This window comes from Oncorhynchus nerka, linkage group LG22, assembly GCF_034236695.1.
Source record: "Oncorhynchus nerka isolate Pitt River linkage group LG22, Oner_Uvic_2.0, whole genome shotgun sequence".
NCBI classification, from domain to species: Eukaryota; Metazoa; Chordata; class Actinopteri; order Salmoniformes; family Salmonidae; genus Oncorhynchus; species Oncorhynchus nerka.
Window position 1 is genome coordinate 4,613,540 of NC_088417.1, and position 21,208 is coordinate 4,634,747.

At 43.9% G+C, this 21,208-nt stretch overlaps 1 protein-coding gene across 1 annotated transcript in view; it reads left to right on the top strand.

Moving 5' to 3' along the window:
- stau2 (staufen double-stranded RNA binding protein 2) overlaps window positions 1-21,208 on the top strand; it is a 546,241-nt gene that overhangs the window by 309,524 nt on the left and 215,509 nt on the right. Inside the window, exon 13 of the mRNA XM_065006870.1 lies at window positions 20,608-20,629. Coding sequence (XP_064862942.1) covers window positions 20,608-20,629 — 22 coding nt within the window. The remainder of the gene's footprint in view (window positions 1-20,607; window positions 20,630-21,208) is intronic.

Here is a 21,208-nt window from a genome sequence, read left to right on the forward strand (position 1 = left end):
ACCTCTGAAAAGAGACAGATATCTGAAAACACACACACAGAGACCTCTGAAAACACACAGAGACATCTGAAAACACACAGAGACATCTGAAAACACCCCGATATCTCACAACACACACAGAGACCTCTGAAAACAGTGTTTATTGTGTGGTATGAATCAGACGGGGGATGATATGCTGTCTCTGGCTCGACACACAGGCTCCCTGCTACATGGTGGCCTTGTCAATCGTTAAATCAGCCTTGCTAAGCAACGCTACGTGCCAGGCTTGACACGCTAGAGACATGTGGATGGCTCAGAGTGTGTGTGTTTATACAAGAGAGTGTGTTTGTGTTTAAGTGTGTTTATATGTGTGTGTGTTTGTGTTAAAGTATGTTTATGTGTGTGTGTGTGCGTGTGTGTGTGTGTGTGTGTGTGTGTGTGTATGTGCGTGCGTGCGTGTGTGCGTGCGTGCGTGTGTTTCGTGTGTGTGTGTGCGTGTGTGTGTGTGTGTGTGTGTGTATGTGCGTGCGTGTGTTTCGTGTGTGTGTGTGCGTGTGTATGCGTGCGTGTGTGCGTGCGTGCGTGTGTTTCGTGTGTGTGTGTGCGTGTGTGTGTGTGTGTGTTTCGTGTGTGTGTGTGTGCGTGTGTGTGTGTGTTTGCACACCTGACCCTTTACCATCATGTGGGCCACAAGGGTAAGTGCTGTATTGTAAATGTTGTGTAAATGGATGGTAATAACATTTAATGTGATGCTGGATGGATAACTATTGTAAAACTATAACTATTGTAAAACTATAACTATTGTAAAACTATAACTATTGTAAAACTATAACTATTGTAAAGCTATAACTATTGTAAAACTATAACTATTGTAAAGCTATAACTATTGTAAAGCTATAACTATTGTAAAACTATAACTATTGTAAAGCTATAACTATTGTAAAACTATAACTATTGTAAAACTATAACTATTGTAAAACTATAACTATTGTAAAGCTATTGTTATGTCCCCTGAGCCGTGGACCTGACGTTGGCACAGCACCCCCTTCCCAAATGGCACCCTATTCCCTACTTGGCACACTACTTTTGATGGACCCTGGTTTAAAAAAATAGTGCACTATGTAGGGAATAGGGGTTTTCATTATCGCCCGTAGTCACTTTGTTAGGAATATAACCAGTGTTGTTCCCGGTCATCATAACTGGGATGTTCTCTCTGCTGGGATGTTTCAGGATCCCTCTGGTCTGTTCTCTCTGCTGGGATGTTTCAGGATCCCTCTGGTCTGTTCTCTCTGCTGGGATGTTTCAGGATCCCTCTGGTCTGTTCTCTCTGCTGGGATGTTTCAGGATCCCTCTGGTCTGTTCTCTCTGCTGGGATGTTTCAGGATCCCTCTGGTCTGTTCTCTCTGCTGGGATGTTTCAGGATCCCTCTGGTCTGTTCTCTCTGCTGGGATGTTTCAGGATCCCTCTGGTCTGTTCTCTCTGCTGGGATGTTTCAGGATCCCTCTGGTCTGTTCTCTCTGCTGGGATGTTTCAGGATCCCTCTGGTCTGTTCTCTCTGCTGGGATGTTTCAGGATCCCTCTGGTCTGTTCTCTCTGCTGGGATGTTTCAGGTTCCCTCTGGTCTGTTCTCTCTGCTGGGATGTTTCAGGATACCTCTGGTCTGTTCTCTCTGCTGGGATGTTTCAGGATCCCTCTGGTCTGTTCTCTCTGCTGGGATGTTTCAGGATCCCTCTGGTCTGTTCTCTCTGCTTGGTGGAAGGTCACACACAATATTTAGTGAATGAATATATTATATCAGATCAATGTTTATTTGTCCTATGAGGATTCAGTGGAGTGTGTGATATACAGGACTATGTTACTAATCAGAGTTAGTAAGGGCATAGCAGCTGTACAGTGTTAAAACCAGACTGGAACTGGGAAGTCAGAACAAACCATGTCTCTTTCTTATCTCCCTAGAGTCTACTGACGCACCGGTGCGTCCATCTTAAAACCCACCGGGTTAAACTAGAGATATCTGTTGTTGCATGAGGTTGTGTCTCTCTCGATCCACCACATCCGTCAGGTTAAACTAGAGATATCTGTTGTTGCATGAGGTTGTGTCTCTCTCGATCCACCACATCCGTCAGGTTAAACTAGAGATATCTGTTGTTGCATGAGGTTGTGTCTCTCGATCCACCACATCCGTCAGGTTAAACTAGAGATATCTGTTGTTGCATGAGGTTGTGTCTCTCGATCCACCACATCCGTCAGGTTAAACTAGAGATATCTGTTGTTGCATGAGGTTGTGTCTCTCGATCCACCACATCCGTCAGGTTAAACTAGAGAGATGTTTGTTCTGAGTGGGCTACATCTCAACCCACCCTTACCCTCACTGTTCTGTTTACGTTAGCCTTCCACATCTGCGGTAGAAAGTGGCAGAGCTACAGCTTCTCATGTCATTATCTTCCCGAATGAAAACGTCTGAAGCATCTGACCCGTTCTGCTCTACGACCACCGCAAGTGTCACAGGGATTCATCTGAAGGTGAACAGCTGAAATATGTGGACACCTGCTGGTCTAACATTACAATCCAAAACCATGTCCATTTAATATGGAGTTGGTCCCCCCCCCTCCCTCACCCTTTGCTGCTGTAACAGCCTCCACTCTTCTGGGAAGGCTTTCCACTAGATGTTGGAACATTGCTACTATAACAGCCTCCACTCTTCTGGGAAGGCTTTCCACTAGATGTTGGAACATTGCTGCTATAACAGCCTCCACTCTTCTGGGAAGGCTTTCCACTAGATGTTGGAACATTGCTGCTATAACAGCCTCCACTCTTCTGGGAAGGTTTTCCACTAGATGTTGGAACATTGCTGCGGGGATTTGCTTCTATTCACCTTTAGCAGGGCAGAAATTTGACGAACTGACTTGTTGGAATGGTGGCATCTTATGACGGTGCCACGTTGAAAGTCACTGAGCTCTTCAGTAAGGCCATTCTACTGCCAATGTTTGTCTATGGAGATTGCATGGTTGGGGGCTGAATGTTATAGAAACTTTGCTTTCGTCAAAGAATCCTCCATTTGCAGCAATTACAGCCTTGTAGACCTTTGGTTTTCTAGTTGTCAATTTGTTGAGGTGATCTGAAGAGATTTCACCCCATGCTTCCTGAAACACCTCCCACCAGTTGGATTGGCCTGATGGCTTCTAGTTGTCAATTTGTTGAGGTAATCTGAAGAGATTTCACCCCCTGCTTCCTGAAGCACCTCCCACCAGATGGATTGGCCTGATGGCTTCTAGTTGTCAATCTGTTGAGGTAATCTGAAGAGATTTCACCCCATGCTTCCTGAAGCACCTCCCACAAGTTGGATTGGCTTGATGGCTTCTAGTTGTTAATCTGTTGAGGTAATCTGAAGAGATTTCACCCCATGCTTCCTGAAGCTCCTCCCACAAGTTGGATTGGCCTGATGGCTTCTAGTTGTTAATTTGTTGAGGTAATCTGAAGAGATTTCACCCCATGCTTCCTGAAGCACCTCCCACAAGTTGGACTGGCTTGATGGGCACTTCTTACGTACCATACGGTCAAGCTGCTCCCACAACAGCTCAATAGGGTTGAGATCCGGTGACTGTGTTGGCCACTCCATTATAGACAGAATACCAGCTGACTGCTTCTTCACTAAATAGTCATTACATAGTTTGGAGCTGTGCTTTGGGTCATTGTCCTGTTGTAGGAGGAAATTGGCTCCAATTAAGCGCTGTCCACAGGGTATGGAATGGTGTTGCAAAATGGAGTGATAGCCTTCCTTCTTCAAGATCCCTTTTACCCTGTACAAATCTCCCACATTACCACCACCAAAGCACCCCCAGACCATCACATTGCCTCCACCAAAGCACCCCCAGACCATCACATTGCCTCCACCAAAGCCCCCCCAGACCATCACATTGCCTCCACCAAAGCCCCCCCAGACCATCACATTGCCTCCACCAAAGCCCCCCCAGACCATCACATTGCCTCCACCAAAGCCCCCCAGACCATCACATTGCCTCCACCAAAGCCCCCAGACCATCACATTGCCTCCACCAAAGCCCCCAGACCATCACATTGCCTCCACCAAAGCCCCCAGACCATCACATTGCCTCCACCAAAGCCCCCAGACCATCACATTGCCTCCACCAAAGCCCCCAGACCATCACATTGCCTACACCAAAGCCCCCAGACCATCACATTGCCTACACCAAAGCCCCCCAGACCATCACATTGCCTCCACCAAAGCCCCCAGACCATCACATTGCCTCCACCAAAGCCCCCCAGACCATCACATTGCCTACACCAAAGCCCCCCAGACCATCACATTGCCCACCAAAGCCCCCAGACCATCACATTGCCTCCACCAAAGCCCCCCCCAGACCATCACATTGCCTCCACCATGTTTGACAGATGGTTCACTCCTCCAGCATCTTTTCTGCATCTCATGAATGTTCTTCTTTGTGATCTGAACACCTCAAACTTAGATTTGTCTGTCCGTAACACTTTTCAACTCTGCCTAGAAGGCCAGCATCCCGGATACACCTCTTCACTGTTGACGTTGAGACTGGTGTTTTGCGGGTACTATTTAATGAAGCTGCCAGTTGAATACTTGTGAGCCGTCTGTTTCTCAAACTAGACACTCTAATGTACTTGTCCTCTTGCTCAGTTGTGCACCGGGGCCTCCCACTCCTCTTTCTATTCTGGTTAGATCCAGTTTGCTCTGTTCTGTGAAGGGAGTAGTACACAGCGTTGTACGAGATCTTCAGTTTCTTGACAATTTATCATGGAATAGCCTTCATTTCTCAGAACAAGAATAGACTGACGAGTTCCAGAAGAAAGTTATTGGCTTCTGGCCATTTTGAGCCTGTAATCGAACCCACACTTGCTGATGCTCCAGATACTCAACTAGTCTAAAGGAGGCCAGTTGTATTGCTTCTTTAATCAGATAAACAGTTTTCAGCTGTGCTAACATAATTGCAGAATAGTTTTCTAATGATCAATTAGCCTTTTAAAATTCTAAACTTGGATTAGCTAACACAATGTGCCACCCTAGACCCACTCCAATTTGCTTACCGCCCAAATAGGTCCACAGACGATGCAATCTCAACCACACTGCACACTGCCCTAACCCACCTGGACAAGAGGAATACCTATGTGAGAATGCTGTTCATCGACTACAGCTCGGCATTCAATACCATAGTACCCTCCAAGCTCGTCATCAAGCTCGAGACCCTGGGTCTCGACCCCGCCCTGTGCAACTGGGTACTGGACTTCCTGACGGGCCGCCCACAGGTGGTGAGGGTAGGCAACAACATCTCCTCCCCGCTGATCCTCAACACGGGGCCCCACAAGGGTGCGTTCTGAGCCCTCTCCTGTACTCCTGTTCACCCACGACTGCGTGGCCACGCACGCCTCCAACTCAATCATCAAGTTTGCGGACGACACAACAGTGGTAGGCTTGATTACCAACAACGACGAGACGGCCTACAGGGAGGAGGTGAGGGCCCTCGGAGTGTGGTGTCAGGAAAATAACCTCACACTCAACGTCAACAAAACTAAGGAGATGATTGTGGACTTCAGGAAACAGCAGAGGGAGCACCCCCCTATCCACATCGACGGGACAGTAGTGGAGAGGGTAGCAAGTTTTAAGTTCCTCGGCATACACATCACAGACAAACTGAATTGGTCCACTCACACTGACAGCATCGTGAAGAAGGCGCAGCAGCGCCTCTTCAACCTCAGGAGGCTGAAGAAATTCGGCTTGTCACCAAAAGCACTCACAAACTTCTACAGATGCACAATCGAGAGCATCCTGGCGGGCTGTATCACCGCCTGGTACGGCAACTGCTCCGCCCTCAACCGTAAGGCTCTCCCAGAGGGTAGTGAGGTCTGCACAACGCATCACCGGGGGCAAACTACCTGCCTCCAGGACACCTACACCACCCGATGTTACAGGAAGGCCATAAAGATCATCAAGGACATCAACCACCCGAACCACTGCCTGTTCACCCCGCTATCATCCAGAAGGCGAGGTCAGTACAGGTGCATCAAAGCTGGGACCGAGAGACTGAAAAACAGCTTCTATCTCAAGGCCATCAGACTGTTAAACAGCCACCACTAACATTGAGTGGCTGCTGCCAACACACTGTCATTGACACTGACCCAACTCCAGCCACTTTAATAATGGGAATTGATGGGAAATGATGTAAATATATCACTAGCCACTTTAAACAATGCTACTTATATAATGTTACTTACCCCTACACTATTCATCTCATATGCATATGTATATACTGTACTCTAGATCATCGACTGCATTCTTATGTCACTAGCCACTTTAACTTCTATGCCACTTTGTTTACTTTGTCTACATACTCATCTCATATGTATATACTGTACTCGATACCATCTACTGTATGCTGCTCTGTACCATCACTCATTCATATATCCTTATGTACATATTCCCTTTATCCCCTTACACTGTGTACAAGACAGTAGTTTTGGAATTGTTAGTTAGATTACTTGTTGGTTATCACTGCATTGTCGGAACTAGAAGCACAAGCATTTCGCTACACTCGCATTAACATCTGCTAACCATGTGTATGTGACAAATAAAATTTGATTTGATTTGATTTATTGAAACACAGGAGTGATGGTTGCTGATAACGGGCCTCTGTACTCCTATGTAGATATTCCATAAAAATCTGCCGTTTCAGCTACAATAGTCATTTACAACATTAACAATGTCTACACTGTATTTCTGATCAATTTGATGTTATTTTAATGGACAAAAATGTGCTTTTCTTTCAAAAACTGACCCCAAACTTTGAACAGTGGTGTAATTGTCATTGTGTGTTTGTCCCTGTGTCTTCCAGGTGCTGTACAGCGATGGTCAGAATGGTAGAGAGTTCATGACCTACCTGACACTCTCACCTGTACAGATGACTTTCCACGGCATCGGGAGCTCCATCGAAGCCAGCCACGACCAGGTAGGATAACTAACCAACTACACCTGGGGAGGGGGATTAGGGAATATGGCGTCTTGGTGGGGTTTGGTGGCGTCTTGGTTGGGTTTGGTGGGGTCTTGGTTGGGTTTTGGTGGGGTCTTGGTTGGGTCTTGGTGGTGTCTTGGTGAGTTTTGTTTGGGTTTTATTGTGGTAATGCTTTGGGGTTTTGTCTGTCTCACTTATTAACAGTGACTGGCCCTTGGCTCCAAACCAGAGGGTTTCGTCTGTCTCAGTTCGTCATTAATGACCTGAAGTCTGATACACACACAGGCCGACACACACACACACTGATACACACACACACACACTGATACACACACACACACACACACTGATACACACACACACTGATACACAACACTGATACACACACACACACTGATACACACACACACACACACACACTGATACACACACACACACACACACACTGATACACACACACACACACTGATACACACACAGGCCGACACACACACACACTGATACACACACACACACACTGATACACACACACACACACACACTGATACACACACACACTGATACACAACACTGATACACACACACACACTGATACACACACACACACTGATACACACACACACACTGATACACACACACACACACACACACACACTGATACACACACACACACACTGATACACACACACACTTTGTTTCTTTCTCTCTGTTTTTCCTTCCAAATAATGATCTCTGAATGTCAGGATGCCCCTTATTTAGTGTGTGTGTGTCTGTCAGCCAGCTCTCTATATTCGCCAGGTGGGTGGAACAGCCAGTCAGGTATTCAGGAGGTGTCTCTTTATCCTGCTCCTCCCAAGCAGAAAACCTGTTGCTTATGTTATCAAATCTAAACATAGGACATACTTTTTTTCCCAGATCCTTGAAAGCCTCTCCTCTCCTTAATTAAGCCTTTCTGACTGACTGGGGGCTAATTCCTCTCCTCTCCTCTCCTCTTCTCTCCTCTCCTCTCCTCTCCTCTCCTCTCCTCTCCTCTCCTCTCTTCTCTTCTCTTCTCTTCTCTTCTCTTCTCCCCTCTCTCTTCTTCTCTCCTCTCCTCTCCTCCCCTCTCTTCTCCTCTCCTCTCTTCTCTTCTCTTCTCTTCTCCACTCCTCTCCTCATTTCTTCTCCTCTCCTTCCCTCTCCTCTCCATGAGAATTCGCTATGGTGCTAATTTTGTTTCCATGCTGGTAATAGATGCCCAATGAGTTATTTTTGTGTTTTAGTGCCCTCTTGTGTACTATGTCGGTAATACCATAAATCCTGGGATGGCGATATGTTGGTATGAAAACCTGGATGCCTTCCAAGCCTACAGTAAACCTCCAAAATAGTAATTCATAAACTTTTTAAAATTCTATATGTACTAGGAAGCTAAATATTTGTTTCTTGGGTTTCAAGAATGTGACTAATCAAAGTGCCAATGAAACAAATAACTAACTGAACTGATTGAAAGTTAAAGGGATATTGGTGAACAGATGCTGTGGTCAAGGCTATGTCACCGCTAATGAAATCACTAGCGCTTAGGTATTCTACTCAGGTAGTTCTTTGAGTTTTAGTTTAGAAAAACCATCTCTCAGTAGAAGTGACAGCGACAGTAAATGTTTTAAACAGCTTGATTGCCGTAGAAACGTCAGGGAAACTGGCCAGAAGGGAGAAGTGTTTCAAATGCAGTAGTTCTGCGGCATCTTTGATTGATTCGTTCTCCTTATTTCCCGGCCTCAACACGTTAAGGAAAGAGATGAATTGTATTTACAGATAACAAACAAATGATCATCTTTAGTGGTTCTTTAACTGTTCTTTAGTGGTTCTTTAGTGGTTCTTTAGTGGTTCTTTAGTGGTTCTTTAACAGTTCTTTAGTGGTTCTTTAACTGTTCTTTAGTGGTTCTTTAACAGTTCTTTAGTGGTTCTTTAGTGGTTCTTTAGTGGTTCTTTAACAGTTCTTTAGTGGTTCTTTAACAGTTCTTTAGTGGTTCTTTAACAGTTCTTTAGTGGTTCTTTAACAGTTCTTTAGTGGTTCTTTAACAGTTCTTTAGTGGTTCTTTAGTGGTTCTTTAACAGTTCTTTAACTGTTCTTTAGTGGTTCTTTAGTGGTTCTTTAGTGGTTCTTTAGTGGTTCTTTAACAGTTCTTTAGTGGTTCATTAACTGTTCTTTAGTGGTTCTTTAGTGGTTCTTTAGTGGTTCTTTAACAGTTCTTTAGTGGTTCTTTAGTGGTTCTTTAGTGGTTCTTTAACAGTTCTTTAGTGGTTCTTTAACAGTTCTTTAGTGGTTCTTTAACAGTTCTTTAGTGGTTCTTTAACAGTTCTTTAGTGGTTCTTTAACAGTTCTTTAGTGGTTCTTTAGTGGTTCTTTAACAGTTCTTTAGTGGTTCTTTAGTGGTTCTTTAACAGTTCTTTAACAGTTCTTTAGTGGTTCTTTAACAGTTCTTTAACAGTTCTTTAACAGTTCTTTAGTGGTTCTTTAACAGTTCTTTAGTGGTTCTTTAACAGTTCTTTAGTGGTTCTTTAGTGGTTCTTTAACAGTTCTTTAGTGGTTCTTTAGTGGTTCTTTAGTGGTTCTTTAACAGTTCTTTAACAGTTCTTTAGTGGTTCTTTAGTGGTTCTTTAACAGTTCTTTAGTGGTTCTTTAGTGGTTCTATAACCTCTTAAGTCGACCCTCTACTTTTTTGAACATTCTGTTAAAAATCGCGCAACATTTCAGCGCCCTGCTACTCATGCCAGGAATATAGTATATGCATTTGCTTAGTCTGTGTGGATAGAAAAGACTCAGACGTTTATAAAACTGGTTAAATCACTGCTGTGGCTTTACCAGAACGGCATTTACATCGAAAAGCACAGGAAAAACTGATCACTGAAAATGGGAAAATATATCCATGCGCTACTTGAACCCATTGATAAAGGTGAACCACAATTAATTGACTGAGGTTGCAGTACCTACAGCTTCCACACGGTGTCTAGAGTCTTGTCATTTCCCTTCGAGTTTTTTCTTGGTCAAACACATGCAGGGCACCGTATTTCCTTAGGTCTAGGACCGGATATTTTCGTTGAGTTTCTAGCCGGACATTTTTCCAGACGGACAGCTAATGATCTTTACATCGCCTCCTGATGAATTTTATCGCTTATTAACGTTTACTAATACCTAAAGTTGCATTACAAACGTATTTGAAGTGTTTTGTGAAAGTTTATCGTCGACTTTTTTGAATTTTAAAAAATGACGTTACGTTTTTCAACGATGTTTTTAGTTTATCACACAGTCTACATATAACGATATCTTGGATTTATATGGGCCGATTTAATCGAAATAAAGACCCAATAGTGTTTATGGGACATCTAGGAGTGCCAACAAAGAAGATGGTGAAAGGTAATGACTGTTTTCTATTTTATTGTGCGGTTTGTGTAACGCCGAAATGCTAATTATTTTGTTTACGTCCCCTGCGGGTCTTTTGGGGTGTTACATGCTATCAGATAATAGTTTCTCATGCTTTCGCCGAAAAGCATTTAAAAAATCTGACTTGTTGCCTGGATTCACAACGAGTGTAGCTTTAATTCGATACCCTGCATGTGTATTTTAATGAACGTTTGAGTTTTAACTAATACTATTAGCATTTAGCGTAGCGCATTTTCATTTCCAGAGCTCTAGTTGGGACGCAAGCGTCCTGAGTAGAAGCAAGAGGTTAACAGTTCTTTAGTGGTTCTTTAGTGGTTCTTTAGCGGTTCTTTAACAGTTCTTTAACAGTTCTTGAGGGTTCAAACAAAAACATAAAACGGTTTGTGATTTCGTTCATATTGGCGAACCGGCGTTTTGAGTTGTGTGGTTGCAATATCAACAGTCCCTTATCTCTGGCATATATCTTGGCATGCATCATTCAAGGATACATTTCACTTGCTTGCAGCGCAACAGACATATAATGCACAATGTCTCAGGAAAGACTGTCCGGGTTGGCAATACACAGTATAGACAACAGACGGGGCCACAACCTGCACCTACAGGCTGTGGTGGACCCATTCTACATACTGTAGTTACTATAGTAGTTACTACAGTCCTCTACATACTGTAGTTACTATAGTAGTTACTACAGTCCTCTATATACTGTAGTTACTACAGTCCTCTACATACTGTAGTTACTATAGTAGTTACTACAGTCCTCTACATACTGTAGTTACTATAGTAGTTACTACAGTCCTCTACATACTGTAGTTACTATAGTAGTTACTACAGTCCTCTATATACTGTAGTTACTACAGTCCTCTACATACTGTAGTTACTATAGTAGTTACTATAGGCCTCTATATACTGTAGTTACTATAGTAGTTACTACAGTCCTCTATATACTGTAGTTACTATAGTCCTCTATATACTGTAGTTACTATAGTAGTTACTACAGTCCTATACATACTGTAGTTACTATAGTAGTTACTATAGGCCTCTATATACTGTAGTTACTATAGGCCTCTATATACTGTAGTTACTATAGTAGTTACTACAGTCCTCTATATACTGTAGTTACTATAGTAGTTACTATAGGCCTCTAGATACTGTAGTTACTATAGTCCTCTATATACTGTAGTTACTATAGGCCTCTATATACTGTAGTTACTATAGTAGTTACTATAGGCCTCTATATACTGTAGTTACTATAGGCCTCTATATACTGTAGTTACTATAGTAGTTACTATAGGCCTCTATATACTGTAGTTACTATAGGCCTCTATATACTGTAGTTACTATAGTAGTTACTATAGGCCTCTATATACTGTAGTTACTATAGTAGTTACTATAGGCCTCTAGATACTGTAGTTACTATAGTCCTCTATATACTGTAGTTACTATAGTAGTTACTATAGGCCTCTATATACTGTAGTTACTATAGGCCTCTATATACTGTAGTTACTACAGTCCTCTACATACTGTAGTTACTATAGTAGTTACTACAGTCCTCTATATACTGTAGTTACTATAGTAGTTACTATAGGCCTCTATATACTGTAGTTACTACAGTCCTCTATATACTGTAGTTACTATAGTAGTTACTATAGGCCTCTACATACTGTAGTTACTATAAACCTCTACATACTGTAGTTAATATAGGCCTCTATATACTGTAGTTACTATAGGCCTCTATATACTGTAGTTACTATAGTAGTTACTATAGGCCTCTATATACTGTAGTTACTATAGTCCTCTATATACTGTAGTTACTATAGGCCTCTATATACTGTAGTTACTATAGTAGTTACTATAGGCCTCTATATACTGTAGTTACTATAGTAGTTACTATAGGCCTCTAGATACTGTAGTTACTATAGTCCTCTATATACTGTAGTTACTATAGTAGTTACTATAGGCCTCTAGATACTGTAGTTACTATAGTAGTTACTATAGACCTCTATATACTGTAGTTACTATAGTAGTTACTATAGGCCTCTATATACTGTAGTTACTATAGGCCTCTATATACTGTAGTTACTATAGTAGTTACTACAGTCCTCTACATACTGTAGTTACTATAGTAGTTACTATAGGCCTCTATATACTGTAGTTACTATAGTAGTTACTATAGGCCTCTAGATACTGTAGTTACTATAGGCCTCTATATACTGTAGTTACTATAGTAGTTACTACAGTCCTCTATATACTGTAGTTACTATAGTAGTTACTACAGTCCTCTATATACTGTAGTTACTATAGGCCTCTATATACTGTAGTTACTATAGTAGTTACTATAGGCCTCTAGATACTGTAGTTACTATAGTAGTTACTATAGACCTCTATATACTGTAGTTACTATAGGCCTCTATATACTGTAGTTACTATAGGCCTCTATATACTGTAGTTACTATAGTAGTTACTATAGGCCTCTATATACTGTAGTTACTATAGGCCTCTATATACTGTAGTTACTATAGTAGTTACTATAGGCCTCTATATACTGTAGTTACTATAGGCCTCTATATACTGTAGTTACTATAGTAGTTACTATAGGCCTCTATATACTGTAGTTACTATAGGCCTCTATATACTGTAGTTACTATAGGCCTCTATATACTGTAGTTACTATAGTAGTTACTACAGTCCTCTATATACTGTAGTTACTATAGGCCTCTATATACTGTAGTTACTATAGGCCTCTATATACTGTAGTTACTATAGTAGTTACTACAGTCCTCTATATACTGTAGTTACTATAGGCCTCTATATACTGTAGTTACTATAGGCCTCTATATACTGTAGTTACTATAGGCCTCTATATACTGTAGTTACTATAGGCCTCTATATACTGTAGTTACTATAGGCCTCTATATACTGTAGTTACTATAGGCCTCTATATACTGTAGTTACTATAGGCCTCTATATACTAGAGGTCGACCGATTAATTGGAATGGCTGATTAATTAATAATCGGAAATCGGTATTTTTGGGTGTCTTTATATATATGTATACCTTTATTTAACTAGGAAAGTCAGTTAAGAACACATTCTTATTTTCAATGACAGCCTAGGAACAGTGGGTTAACTGCCTGTTCAGGGGCAGAACGACAGATTTGTACCTTGTCAGCTCGGGGGATCCAATCTTGCAACCTTACGGTTAACTAGTCCAACGCAATAACGACCTGCCTCTCTCTCGTTGCACTCCACAAGGAGACTGCCTGTTACGCGAATGCAGTAAGCCAAGGTAAGTTGCTAGCTAGCATTAAACTTATCTTATAAAAAACAATCAATCATAATCACTAGTTAACTACACATGGTTGATGATATTACTAGATATTATCTAGCGTGTGTCCTGCGTTGCATATCATCTGACTAAGCATACAAGTATACAAGAATCTAAGTATCTGACTGAGCATACAAGCATACAAGTATCTTAAGTATCTGACTGAGTGGTGGTAGGCCGAAGCAGGCGCGTAAACATTCATTCAAACAGCACTTTCTTTGCGTTTTGCCAGCAGCTCTTCATTGTGCGTCAAGCATTGCGCTGTTTATGACTTCAAGCCCATCGACTCCCGAGATGAGGCTGGTGTGACCGAAGTGAAATGGCTAGCTAGTTAGCGCGCGCTAATAGCGTTTCAAACTTCACTCGCTCTGAGCCTTGGGGTGGTGCTCTGCACTGGTAACGCTGCTTCGATGGTGGCTGTTGTCGATGTGTGGCTGGTTCGAGCCCAGGTAGGAGCGAGGAGAGGGATGGAGGCTACACTGTTACACTGGCAATACTAAAGTGACAATAAGAACATCCAATAGTCAAAGGTATATGAAATACAAATGGTATAGAGGGAAAAAGTCCTATAATTCCTATAATAACTACAACCTAAAACCTCTTACCTGGGAATATTGAAGACTCGTGTTTAAAGGAACCACCAGCTTTCATATGTTACATTTACATTACATTTAAGTCATTTAGCAGACGCTCTTATCCAGAGCGACTTACAAATTGGTGCGTTCACCTTATGACATCAGTGGAACAGCCACTTTACAATAGTAAATGTTCTCATGTTCTGAGCAAGGAACTGAAACGTTAGCTTTCTTACATGGCACATATTGCACTTTTACTTTGTACAGGACATATAGGACGGCTTTATGTATAACAGTTGGTTGCTGTTGTCTCAAAGTTTGAATGTCTTTAATGACTGGCCAAGCCCTTAGGTTGTTTGCCACCAGCCAGCAGTCTAAATGACAGCCGTGTGACACCGTGTAGAGCGTCGTGAAATGCTTGGTTTAACCACCAAATAGGCCTAACAATAAACATGTATTAAATTAGCTAAAGCAAAGCTATACACCCTGGAACTACAGAAAGCCTATAATCGATTCGATAGGCAGCTGCATCAACTTCAGCTCCATGGACAGCGATCGGGACTTTGTGATTGGCTGCCTGACTGAAAGATATTTTTTTACAGGAATTTTTTTGGTGGGGGGTGAACTCCAACCTTGGGTCGAGAAAGAACAAACTGTGTTACGCCGGTGACAGCTACGCTACACAGCTAGCTAGCCTAGCGATGCCTGTCAGGACGGCTGTTGTTGCCAAGAGCAGGGGCCGTGACCAACTGTTAGGACAGAGGCTTCTCTCCAGGGTTTGTCCTCTGTACAGTGGGTCACCCACGAAAACCCGGGACCCGACCCTCAAAGAAACACCCCAACAATGAGAGGACAATAAGGGGACCCCGTCGTCCTCGTCCCCTGCAAAGCAACATTTAACATACACAGTGGGGCTTTGCGTGTGTTTGGTAAACGACGTCACAGTAAAGGAGGTTTAACATGACAATGCATGCTGGGAAAGTGACATCAAGCGGGATGTTTTGCGTCACTCTGAGATGAGAGAGGAGAAGAGAGGGATAGTTATCACTGTTCGCAGTGCTATTGAAACAAGCACACACACACACACATCTATGTCCGTGTTACACCTCTGAACAACACACACACACACACACACACACACACACACACACACACACTATAAGAAACATTAATGTGTTTAAAATCACAAATTGTTTGCATAGTCAACTTACACACATCTCTGACACACACACTTACACCACCAGACATGCCACCCGGGTCTTTTCACAGTCCCCAAATCCAGAACAAATTCAAGAAAACGTACAGTATTATACAGAGCCATTATTGTATGGAACTTCCTTCCATCTCATATTGCTCAAATAAACAGCAAACCTGGTTTTAAAAACAGATAAAGCAACACCTCACGACACAACCCCTCTCCCTATTGGACCTAGATAGTTTGTGTGTATGCATTGATATGGAGTGCCTTTAAAAAATGTTTTATGTAGTTGTGTCTTTCCATCTCATATTGCTCAAATGAACAGCAAACCTGGTTTAAAAAAAAAAAAAAAGCAATACCTCAGGATGAATTTTAGCAAATTTATACAACTTAAAACTGAAATCTGTCAGGTTGGATGGGGAGCGTTGCTGCACAGCTATTTTCAGGTCTCTCCAAAGATGTTTGATCGGGTTCAAGTCCAGGCTCTGGCTGGGCCACTCAAAGACATTCAGAGACTTGTCCCCGAAGCCACTCTTGTGTCGTCTTGGCTGTGTGCTTAGGGTCGTTGTCCTATTGGAAGGTGAACCTTCGCCCCAGTCTGAGGTCCTGAGTGCTCTGGAGCAGGATTTCATCAAGGATCTCTTTCTACTTTGCTCGGTTCATCTTTGCCTCAATCCTAACTAGTCTCCCAGTCCCTGCTGCTGAAAAACATCCCCATGATGCTCTCACCACCACATACTTCACTGTAGGGATGGTGCGAGCTTTCCTCCAGACATGATGCTCTCACCACCATGCTTCACTGTAGGATGGTGCCAGCTTTCCTCCAGACATGATGCTCTCACCACCATGCTTCACTGTAGGGATGGTGCCAGCTTTCCTCCAGACATGATGCTCTCACCACCATGCTTCACTGTAGGGATGGTGCCAGCTTTCCTCCAGACATGATGCTCTCACCACCATGCTTCACTGTAGGGATGGTGCCAGCTCCTCCAGACATGATGCTCTCACCACCATGCTTGACTGTAGGGATGGTCTCACCACCATGCTTGACTGTAGGGATGGTCTCACCACCATGCTTGACTGTAGGGATGGTCTCACCACCATGCTTGACTGTAGGGATGGTCTCACCACCATGCTTGAATGTAGGGATGGTCTCACCACCATGCTTGACTGTAGGGATGGTCTCACCACCATGCTTGAATGTAGGGATGGTCTCACCACCATGCTTGACTGTAGGGATGGTCTCACCACCATGCTTGACTGTAGGGATGGTCTCACCACCATGCTTGACTGTAGGGATGGTGCCAGCTTTCGTCCAGACATGATGCTCTCACCACCATGCTTCACTGTAGGGATGGTGCCAGCTTTCCTCCAGACATGATGCTCTCACCACCATGCTTCACTGTAGGGATGGTCTCACCACCATGCTTGACTGTAGGGATGGTCTCACCACCATGCTTGACTGTAGGGATGGTCTCACCACCATGCTGACTGTAGGGATGGTCTCACCACCATGCTTGAATGTAGGGATGGTCTCACCACCATGCTTGACTGTAGGGATGGTCTCACCACCATGCTTGAATGTAGGGATGGTCTCACCACCATGCTTGACTGTAGGGATGGTCTCACCACCATGCTTGACTGTAGGGATGGTCTCACCACCATGCTTGACTGTAGGGATGGTGCCAGCTTTCCCAGACATGATGCTCTCACCACCATGCTTCACTGTAGGGATGGTGCCAGCTTTCCTCCAGACATGATGCTCTCACCACCATGCTTCACTGTAGGGATGGTGCCAGCTTTCCTCCAGACATGATGCTCTCACCACCATGCTTCACTGTAGGGATGGTGCCAGCTTTCCTCCAGACATGATGCTCTCACCACCATGCTTCACTGTAGGGATGGTGCCAGCTTTCCTCCAGAAGGGACACTTGGCAGTCAGGCCAAAGAGTTCCAATCTTGGTTTCATCAGACCAGAGAATCTGGTTTCTCATGGTCTGAGAGTCCTTTAGGTGCCTTTTGGCAAACTCTTAAGTGGGCTGTCATGAGCCTTTTACGGCCTTGTCTGTCCACTCTACCATAAAGGCCTGATTGGTGGAGTGCTGCAGAGATGGTTGTCCTTCTGGAAGGTTCTCTCATCTCCACAGAGGAACTCTAGAGCTCTGTCAGAGTGACCATCGGGTTCTTGGTCACCTCCCTGACCAAGGCCCTTGTCCTCCGATCGCTCAGTTTAACCCGGCCAGCTCTAGGAAGAGTCTTGCTGGTTTCAACCTTCTTCCATTTAAGAATGATGGAGGCTACTGTGTTCTTGGGGACCTTCAATGCTGCATTTTTTGGTACCTTTTCCCAGATCTGTGCCTGGACACAATCCTGTCTCTGAGCTCTACGGACAATTCCTTCGACCTGATGGCTTGGTTTTTTCTCTGACATGCACTGTCAACTGTGTGACCTTATATAGACAGGTGTGTGCCTTTCCAAATCATGTCCAATCAATTGAATTTACCACAGGTGGACTCCAATCAAGTTGTAGAGACATCTTAATGATGATCGATGGAAACAGGATGCACCTGAGCTCAATTTAGAGTCTCATAGCAAAGGGTCTGAATACTTATGTAAATAAGGCATTTTTGTTTTTAATACATTTGCAATAAAATCAAAACCTATTTTTGCTTTTTCATTATGGGGTATTGTGATGTCATTATGGGGTATTGTGATGTCATTATGGGGTATTGTGATGTCATTATGGGGTATTGTGATGTCGTTATGGGGTATTGTGATGTCATTATGGGGTATTGTGATGTCATTATGGGGTATTGTGATGTCGTTATGGGGTATTGTGATGTCGTTATGGGGTATTGTGATGTCATTATGGGGTATTGTGATGTCATTATGGGGTATTGTGATGTCATTATGGGGTATTGTGATGTCAATATGGGGTATTGTGATGTCAATATGGGGTATTGTGATGTCAATATGGGGTATTGTGATGTCGTTATGGGGTATTGTGATGTCATTATGGGGTATTGTGATGTCATTATGGGGTATTGTGATGTCATTATGGGGTATTGTGATGTCATTATGGGGTATTGTGATGTCAATATGGGGTATTGTGATGTCGTTATGGGTATTGTGATGTCGTTATGGGGTATTGTGATGTCATAGGGGTATTATGATGTCATGGGGTATTATGTGCAAATTGATGAGGAAAATAAGTATTAAATCTATTTTAGAATAAGGCTGTAACTTTAACAAAATGTGGAAAAAGGGAAGGGGTCTGAATGCTTTCGAAAGGAGTGTATTGTAGGAATATGTGTTATATTTAAAGAGTGAACAATTCAACAGCTAGGTTTGGCTTTGGCATGTAAAGGATTCTGAATACTTTCTGAATGCACTGTATATCCTTGTTACACTCCTGAACAACACACACACCATTTACCATGATCAAAAATATAAACGCAACATGCAACAATTTAAAAGACGTTACTGAGTTATGGTTCATAGAAGGAAATCAGTCAGTTGAAATCAATTCAATTTATGGATAAGAGAGAGAGGAGAAAAGAGAGGGAGGGAAAGAGAGAGAGGGGAAAGAGAGAGGGGAAAGAGAGAGGGAAAGAGAGAGAGGAGAAAGAGAGAGAGAGGGGAAAGAGGGAGAGGGAAAGAGAGAGAGGGGAAAGAGAGAGGGAGGAGAAAGAGAGAGAGGGGAAAGAGAGAGAGAGGGGAAAGAGAGAGAGAGGGGAAAGAGAGAGGGAGGAGAAAGAGAGAGAGGGGAAAGAGAGAGAGAGGGAAAGAGAGAGAGAGGGAGAGAGAGAGAGGGAAAGAGAGAGAGGGGAAAGAGAGAGGGAGGGGAAGAGAGAGGGGAAAGAGAGAGAGAGGGGAAAGAGCAATAATGAGATCTTGTCTGTGTAATTAGACAGAGCTGTAAATGTGGTGAGGGGAATGAATGAATGGTACATCTCTAAGTTGGGACTGATAACTGTTTCCTGGAGCTCGTCAAACACAGAGAGACACACACACACACACAGACACACTTTCTCAAACATAGAGTTATGTCAGGGAACCACCCATAGGGGATTTCCTGCTGCTCATGATGAGTGAAATGAAGGGTTCCGTGATGTGGTTGGGATGGTAGCGAGAGAGAGAGCGAGCTGGGTGCCACCTCTGGCCTTTGTATGCCATCTCTCTAGTCTGTGCCATCTGCCCAACACATGTCAGCCAGCCCAAGGACAAGGGCCACAGATGTACTGACGTCTCCAACGTTATATACTGAAGCAGTTCTTTAGCAATATTATTTTCCTATAGAACTAGAAGGGAAGAGGAACTTTCAGGGAGGGAGCGAGAGAAAGAGAGAGAGGGAGAGGAGGAGAGAGAGAGAGAGAGAGAGGGAGGAGAGAGGAGCAGAGGAGCAGAGAGAGGGAGAGGGAGGGAGGGAGGGAGGGAGGAGGAGAGAGAGGGAGGAGGGAGGGAGAGAGGGAGGAGAGGAGGAGAGAGAGGAGGGAGGAAGGAGGAGAGAGAGAGAGAGAGGAGGAGGGAGAGGGAGAGGAGGAGAGAGAGAGGAGGGAGGGAGGGAGGAGGGGAGGGAGAGAGGAGAGAGAGAGGAGAGAGAGAGAGGGAGAGAGAGAGAGAGAGGGAGGAGAGGGAGGGAGGGAGGGAGGGAGGGAGAGAGAGAGAGAGAGAGAGAGGGAGGAGGGAGAGAGGGAGAGGAGGAGAGGGAGGGAGGGAGGGAGAGAGGGAGGGAGGGAGGGAGCGGAGAGGGAGAGAGATGGGGTCTTATCCCATCTTACACACACAGACATCACACCCACATACAATACTGACACCACACACCACAGACACACACAGACAGTGCTATCGGGGAGGGACAAGATTATATTTTTTGCTGTTTTTCCATGAATCGCCTGATTTCCTGTCTGCTTGGTAAAGTGGATTCTGGGACACTTGTTAGGCAGAGTGGATTCTGGGACACTTGTTAGGCAGAGTGGATTCTGGGACACTTGTTAGGCAGAGTGGATTCTGGGACACTTGTTAGGCAGAGTGGATTCTGTTTGTTCTGCAGAGCTGAAGTAACATAAATGTCAGCGTCGGGCAGCACTAGCCTATCAGAGCCCTCGGCCCACAGCAGTAGCCTATCAGAGCCCTCGGTCCGTTGAGCTGTGTGTGAGGTGTCGCTCCAGGAACATGGGCCGAGGACAATCGAAGGCGACAAGGTGACTGTTGTCTGCCGCCCGCAGGACTGTGCGTGTGTGTGTGCGTGCGTGTGTGTGTGTGTGTGTGCGTGTGTGTGTGTGTGTTCCTGCTTTTGTGCAGTGCTCAGCTGTGTCACGCTGGTCCCTCGTATCTTCACGTCTGTAGGAGGGCAATAACACATGAATAACACAAAACTACACAGAACATAAATATTAAACACAACATGGAAAGTGTTGGACCCATGTTTTCATGAGCTGAAATAAAAGATCCCAGAAATGTTCCAGACGCACAAAAAGCTTATTTCTCTAAAAATGTTGTGTACAAATGTGGTTACATCCCTGTTAGTGAGCATTTCTCCTTTACCAAGATAATCCATCCACCTGACAGGTGTGGCATATCAAGACGCTGATTAGACAGCATGATCATTACACAGGTGCACCTTGTGCTGTGGACAAGCCTGCAACCTTTACCTTATACAAGTCTCTCTCTCCATCTCCCCCTCTCGTTCTCTCTCTCCCCCATCTCTCTCTCCC